Here is a 7,474-nt window from a genome sequence, read left to right as displayed (position 1 = left end):
TTGTATCCTTCAATCCAATCAAGTTGACACTCAGTATTAATCATCGCAGTAGTTTTATGAATTTCATTTTATTTATTTATTTATTGAGACGGAGTCTCATTCTGTTGCCCAGGCTGAAGAGCAGGGGCACGATCTCTGCTCACTGCAACCTCTGCCTCCCAGGTTCAAGTGATTCTCCTGCCTCAGCCTCCCAAGTAGCCAGGACTATAGGCACAAGCCACCACACCTTGCTAATTTTTGTATTTGTATTTTTATTTTTTCAAAACAATTAAATCATTTATTAATTACACATGATAATGGATGATACACAAGCTTCATTCCCATCTATAATTTTACCTGGTACCATTATTCAATTTAGATACATTGCATAGGATGTGCCAACAATCATTTTTATAACCAATAATTCCATGATTTTGCTTGGGTAATCCCTTTCAATGGTGAGCTTCAGATCATAATAACTGTCAGTTCAACTAAAGCAGGGTTTCTGAAGACAATGGCTTCTCCACCCAAGCAGGTTGTATATAAATTCCAAATAGAACCTGGCATCACCCTGAAAGAATTCTAACTTCACACTGCTGGGGGAAATTTACCAAGATGGTTTCAGAGTAGACTAACTTTACACAGCACATTAGAAAAATAAAAGACATTTATCCAGCGTCATGATCAGACTATTACATTTAGCAATCAACAGTATGGGTGTGCAAAAAAAAAGAAAAAAATATCTACATTAAGACCCTTTGTTGGAATGCTTTACACTTTCCACAGAACAGAAACTAAAATAACCATTACACAATTAGTCACAAATATAGTCCTCGAGATTTGTTGCTCATACACATGAGTATTTGTCTAAAACATGTCTTCTTTGTAGCAGCTAGGCCCTGCCACTGCTATGCTTGGTTGAGTTCACAAATCTGTTGTAACCTGTAGCTTCCCTATCACTTCTCTGGCTCTCTTCTCCTGCTAAGCTTTGTTTCCTAATTAAAATCTTCTGCCACTGCCATAGCTACTGCTGCTGCTGGAACTGTCATAGGCACCTTGGTTTTGTGGTTTGGCCAAGTATTGGCCTCTACCACCAGAGGGGCCAGAGCTTCCGCCTCCAAAGTTTCCTCCCTTCATGGGTCCAAAATGTGAAGACTGATTGTCGTAATTGACAAAATCATTGTAGCTTCCACCACCTCCAAAATTGCTTCCATCATTACCAAATCCATTATGGCCATCCCCACTATCCACCATATCCATATCCACCACCACCATGGCTGCCACCAAAGCCACCATAACCACTGAAGTTTCCTCCACCACCAAAGTTGCCATTCCCACCAAAATCACCTCCACAACCACCACCAAAATTTCCAGAACCACTTCGACCTCTTTGGCTGGATGAAGCACTAGCCATCTTTTGCTTTGACAAAGCTTTCCTAGCTTCATAGTTATGGCCATTCACAGTATGGTATTTCTAAATGACAGTCTTATCCACGGAGTCATGGTTGTCAAAGGTTATAAAGGCAAAGCCCCTTTTCTTGCCACTGCCTCGGTCAGTCATGATTTCAATCACTTCAATTTTCCCATACTGTTCAAAATAATCTCTTAGGTGATGTTCTTCAGTGTCTTCTTTAATGCCACCAACAAATATCTTTTTCACAGTTAAGTGGGCACCTGGTCTTTGAGAATCTTCTCTTGAGACAGCTCTCTTTGGTTTCACAGTTCTTCCATCTACCTTACGTGGCCTTGCATTCATGGCTGCATCCACCTCCTCCACAGTGGCATATACGACAAACCCACAGCCCCTGGAGCGCTTGGTGTTTGGATCTCTCATTACCACACAGTCTGTGAGTGTTCTCCATTGCTTAAAATGGCTCCTCAGACTCTCATTGGTTGTTTCAAAGCTCAACCCTCCAATGAAGAGCTTCCTCAGCTGTTCGGGTTCTTCAGGAGACTCTGACTTAGACATGATGGCAGTGAGAAGAGAGACTCTAACGGTGCTTCTTCGGTGGCATTTACAGGCAGAAAGGCTAATTTTTGTATTTTTAGTAGAGATGGAATTTCGCCATATTGACCAGGTTGGTCTTGAACTCCTGACCTCAAGTGATCTGCCTGCCTTGGTCTCCCAAAGTGCTGGGATTACAGGGGTGAGCCACCGGGCCCAGCCAAAATTTTTAATAATTTTGTGCATGCAACAAAGTTTGTGTATGTTGAATCATCAGAAAGCAAAGACGTCACTGTCTCAGCCACCCACAAATAGAATATTTGTGGTGGTTTGGCACCATCATCTTTCCTGACTCTGAACTTATCTGATGTATGCCATATATGTTGTTGCCAATACTTGAAACACAACAACTAAAGATGTAGTTGTGCATGCCTGGCACAACCTCTGCCCTGTGATTGTGTCTACTGATGATGTTGAACTAGTGGTAACTTTGAAGGATTCTGCATGTTAAGTGAAAATAAAAGGTCTGACCTCCTTACATATGCAAAAAAATATACTTCCAGAGTCTGCAGTAGGCTGAAAGAAGTGGATATTGAAGTTTTTGACATCAATAATGAGGATGATATTCATTGACTGATGGTGAAACAGCTGAAATGGTTCTGAATCAAGGTGATTCAGATATTGAGTAAATCATTGATACTACTGATAAGCAGTCATTTTCTTACACTTACTCACACGTAAGTACTTAAAAGTAAAAAATATGACACACCATTAATAGTGGAAAAACAACGTGTTCATGGGAACTAAGTAGCAGTAGCATCAGCAGAATATCTGTATCAGCTGTTAAACAATAACAACAACCAATAACGGTAAGCTTTCAGTCTCTACTTATGATACTGAGTTTTTATTGAAAGGTTACTGTCCACTGTATATTTTTTATTTTTTCCTGTAGTTACATACCAATATATTTTATTTTATTTTTATTTTTTACTTCTGACATGAGAAGAAACATCAGACACAGTTTAGGGATGAGGAAGTGGGTCCTCCAGGGAAGGCATTCTGTTTGATGGCTTTTAAACATCTCCTCTAGAGACATCTGCCTCATCAACAATGGTTTTTGTCTAGAAGTCTCTGTTTGATTTTATAAGCTGATATAATTTCTTTTACTGTTATGAATGCATGCTGCTCTAGTCCTTCCATAAGCCTGTCAAATATTTTCACCACGTCATCGACAGGCACTTTTTTTGCAGTATTAACAGCATCATCTTCATTGTCACTATAATCACAATCACCTTGATTCAGAATCACTTCAGCTGTTTCACCATCAGTCAATGAGTAGACAACTGGAGCCTCATCATTGATGTCAAAACTTCAATATCCACTTCTTCCAGCCTACCGACAGGCTCTGGAGGTATATTTCTGCGTATGTAAGGAGGTTAGACATCTTTTCTTTTCACTTGGCACACAGAATCCTTTAAAGTTACCGCTTGTTCAGCATCATCAATAAACACAATCACAGGCTTGAGGTTGTGCCAGGCATGCACAACAATGTCTTTAGTCATTGTCTTCCAAGTGTTGGCAACAACATATATGGCATTCTTCATGCTGAACTTTTTTTGGAAACCTTTCACACCCACACCTCTGCTCACTGCTACTAGCATGCCATTCAAGAAAATATGTTTGTATTTAGTCTTCATTGATCCTCACAAAATGTAGTCTATGCTGGAGGAACGGAAGGAGTGCTGCTGGCAGGATGATGACTTTTCACAGCTCTCCCTAGGCATTTGTCTTCCTAGGTAGATGAAGATATGGCTGCAACTTTTCTGAAATATTTCTGAGAGGTGTTTCTTGAACTTCTCCCCTACAAAAGCATAGATAACAGGGTTCACACAGCAGTGAGTAAAGGAAATGATTTCTGTGACATGGGTGGCATAATTCAGCTGTTGGCTTATGCTACATCCATCCAAGATGTGCATACTGTGCAAGGAAGTGAGGAAAATAACCACGTTGAATGGGACCCAGAAAAGTAAAGATGCAGTGACCACAATGAGCACCAACCTGATGGCCTTGGTCTTATTGTGGTTTTGACACCTCTTCAGCTGGTGCAGGATTTTAATGTAGCAGAACATAAAGATGGTGAATGGGATCAACAAGCCTAAAATGTTCATTTCAAAGTTGGTGATGATCTTCCACTTCAAAGTCTGTTGATTGTAAAATGAATAACACTGTAGAACACCATCTTCAGAGGCCACTTGGTAAAACACTAGCAATGGGATGGTAGCCATAATGGCAGTTAGCCATACTGCCAGGCTCAGGGTTGTGCCCATCCTGATCGTCCTCACTTTTATGGCATACACAGCATGTACAACAGCCAGGTACCTGTCCACACTCATGAGGGTGATGAAAAACATGCTGCTGTAAAAGCCAATGTAATAAAAGCCAGACACCACTTTGCACATTACAGTCCCAAACACCCACTGATCCAGCTGATAGTAGGTCTGAAAGGGGAAGGAGAAGACAAAAAGCAGGTCAGACAGGGCCAGGTTCAAGAGGTATATGTCTGTGATGTTCCTCAGCTTCTTGCAGACCACAAGGACCAGGATGACCAGGCTGTTTCCCAGAAGACTGAATACAAACAGGAGGCAATAAAAGACAGCGAGGAGCAACTTGTCTTTTCTCTGGATAAGTTCCCCATCACAGGGGCTTGAGAGGCTATCAGGGTAGTAGTAGTCAGTCATTGTTGTCATGCTGGGGTCAAGTGTATAATCCATCAAGGCAGTGGGACCTGGTCACAGAGACACATAAAAAACATTCACTCCTTAAAAACATTTTTGTTTTTTAAAAATTAGGGGGATGTTGTGGACTGAATTGTGTCCTCCACAAATTCACACGTTGAAGTGCTCAACCCCTGGTGTGGGTGTGACTATTGAGAGATAGGGCGTTTAAAGAGGTAATTAAGGTTAAATGATAGTCCGGGAGCTGTGGCCCATGCCTGTAATCCTTGCATTTTGGGAAGCCGAGGTGGGTGGATCACCTGAGGCCAGGGGTTCAAGACCAGCCTGGCAAACATGGCGAAACCGTGTTTCTACTAAAAATACAAAAATTAGCCGGGCATAGTGGGTGCATGCCTATAATCCCAGCTACTCAGGAGACTGAGGCAGGAGAATCACTTGAACCCAAGAGGCGGAGGTTGCCGTGAGCCGAGATCACACCGCTGTACTCCAGCCTGGGTGACAGAGTGACACTCTGTCTCAAAAAAAAAAAAAAAAAAAGTTAAATGAGGTTATAAAGGCAGGGTCCTGGCTCTCGCAGTGCCTTACACCTTTATCCCAGCACTTTGGAAGGCCGAGGTAGGCAGATCGCTTGAGGCCAAGAGTTTGAGACAAGCCTGGCCAACACTGCAAAACCCCGTCTCTACTAAAATTACAAAAATTAGCCGGGTATGGTGCCACACGCCTATAATCCAAGTTAGCTCAGGAGGCTGAGGCAAGAGAATTGCTTGAACCCAGGAAGTGGGGGTTGCAATGAGTAAAGATCACGCCACTGTACTCCAGCCTGGGTGACAAAGTGAGACTCTGTCTCAAAAAAAAAAAAGAAAGCAGAAACAAAACCAAAAAAGGCAGGGCCCTAATCTGATAGAATTAGTGTCCTTAATAGAAGAGAAAGAGACACAAGAAATTTCGCTCCCCTTGTGCATGGAGTAAAGACCATGTGAGGACACAGCAAGAAGGTTGAAACCAGCAAGCCAGGTAGAGAAGCCTCACCAGAAATCAACCGCGTTGGCAGTTTGATCTTGGACTTCCAGCCTTTAGAAGTATGTTAAACAACACTTTCTGTTGTTTAAGCTACTCAGTCTATTGTATTTTGTTATCTAAACCCAAGCTAGTACAGGAGAGTCAGCTGAGATAAGAAAAGCCAAAACTTACAATGAAAATGTAAATACCTGTAGTTCCATCACCTAGAATTAGCAGCTGTTAACATATTCTCACAATACTTTGGATTATTTTTTTTTCCTTCCTTCCTTCTTTTTTTCTCCCTTCTTTTCTCCCTCCCTCATTCCCTCTCTTCCTTCCATCCCTCTTCCTTTTTTAATTTCTGATGCAATAGAGATGAAGCTAATGTTCCCTTTAACTACACAACTTATCCCCATAACATAAACAACTAAAACCAATTTGGTATGTGTCATTGCAAACAAATTCCCCCTGTACTTTTACATATTTATATATATCCATAAACAATATATATTTTTGTGTATTTACTTTTAACTTACATAAATGATATATTGTTTCTCATTTTGTATTTTCCTTACTGTTTTAGAGATATATCTGCATGATACTCATCAGTTTATTCTTTTGTTTTCCTAAGCACCAAAAAAAAAAATTTTATAAATGCAATAGAAAAATGATCCCAATTATACTAGCAATGAAAATTACTAGCATTACTAGGAATAAACCTAATAAAAATGTAATTCAGTTACATAAAAATTATAAAACTTGACAATTCTTCTCAAATTGATATATACATTCAATGCAATTTCAATCCAGACATATTTTTCCAAGGAATTTGTTTGCTGTACATTCAGACATCACTATCCACTCTGCTACCTTTCTATGATTTGAAAGCACAAGCAAGCAGCAATTTATTTTTTATAGAGACAGGGTCTCACTATGTTGCCTAAGCTGGAGCACAGTGGTTATACACAGGTGTGATCACAGTGTACTGCAGCCCCTAACTCCTGGGCGCAATCAGTCCTTCTGCCTCAGGCTCTTTTTGAGTAGCTGGGACTGCAGGCACCCACCAGCAACATCTTTAGTTATATGAAAGTTTGCTTGCTGGCTTCCTTCCTTAAGAACAGTACCCAGGTGTCCTTCAGTTACCTGATAGAAGCCCTGTACCCAGCACAAGGACAGATCTTCCCAGATGCCCGGTATTATAAAGGATCTTTTCTTATCTACCTTCCCACTCTTCTAGGAGTTTTCACTCTCTCCTAAAGGCCTGCAGAGAAAATGGCATGGCTTGCTCCCCTCAGCCAGAGCATGGGCAGCCACTAATACACATGCATGTTTGTGGGCTCTGAGGAAATGCAAAGATTAAAAAAAAAAATTTACCTCTTGTGCTAGACCTCTGAAATTGTGGTCTTCCCTTTGCCTATCCTCTAAAGATATAAAAATGCCCCTGCCTACTCATGCCCTTCTTCCCCAAGGATGCTTATAGCACATACCTTAGTGACAGCCTTTGTTCTGGAGGTTTCAGTGTTGCCAATTCCTTCTTCACAAAGTCTGTATCTTCATGTGTGAGTGTAGCTCAATGAACAGCAGCTCCTCTGGAGGTGTCCTCCCACTACAAGAGCAGACGGAAAGAAGGCAATGCAGTCTCTTGAGGGCTCCACCCTCACATCTAGTCACTTAAAGGCTTTAGGGAGGCAATGAGGGTTAAATGAGATCATAAGGCCGAGGCCCTAATTCAGTAAGACTGGTGTCTCCTAGGTAGAGGAATACACACCAGAGCTCACTCTCTGGCCTCCAAGTGCTCAGAGGAAAGGCCATGTGA

At 41.4% G+C, this 7,474-nt stretch overlaps 1 protein-coding gene and 1 pseudogene across 1 annotated transcript; both read right to left on the bottom strand.

Moving 5' to 3' along the window:
- Window positions 1-916: 916 nt before the first annotated feature.
- On the bottom strand, window positions 917-2,132 carry LOC104668743 (annotated as a pseudogene).
- CCR8 (C-C motif chemokine receptor 8) lies at window positions 1,547-7,270 on the bottom strand. Its single transcript, XM_010371517.2, has 2 exons — window positions 7,146-7,270; window positions 1,547-4,709 (listed from the first exon to the last, which is right to left on the bottom strand). The coding sequence occupies exon 2, from the start codon at window positions 4,693-4,695 to the stop codon at window positions 3,628-3,630; it is 1,068 nt and encodes a 355-aa protein (XP_010369819.1). The 5' UTR covers window positions 4,696-4,709; window positions 7,146-7,270; the 3' UTR covers window positions 1,547-3,627.
- Between the last annotated feature and the right edge of the window lie 204 nt (window positions 7,271-7,474).

The sequence above is a fragment of the Rhinopithecus roxellana genome, chromosome 1 (genome assembly GCF_007565055.1).
Source record: "Rhinopithecus roxellana isolate Shanxi Qingling chromosome 1, ASM756505v1, whole genome shotgun sequence".
NCBI lineage: Eukaryota > Metazoa > Chordata > Mammalia > Primates > Cercopithecidae > Rhinopithecus > Rhinopithecus roxellana.
The sequence above is the reverse complement of the archived record's forward strand: the minus strand, read 5'-3'. Positions and strand labels throughout refer to the sequence as shown.

Excerpts from the sequence above, each read along its gene's own strand:
- CCR8 (XM_010371517.2), bottom strand. The coding sequence starts at position 4,695 with ATGGATTATACACTTGACCCCAGCATGACAACAATGACTGACTACTAC.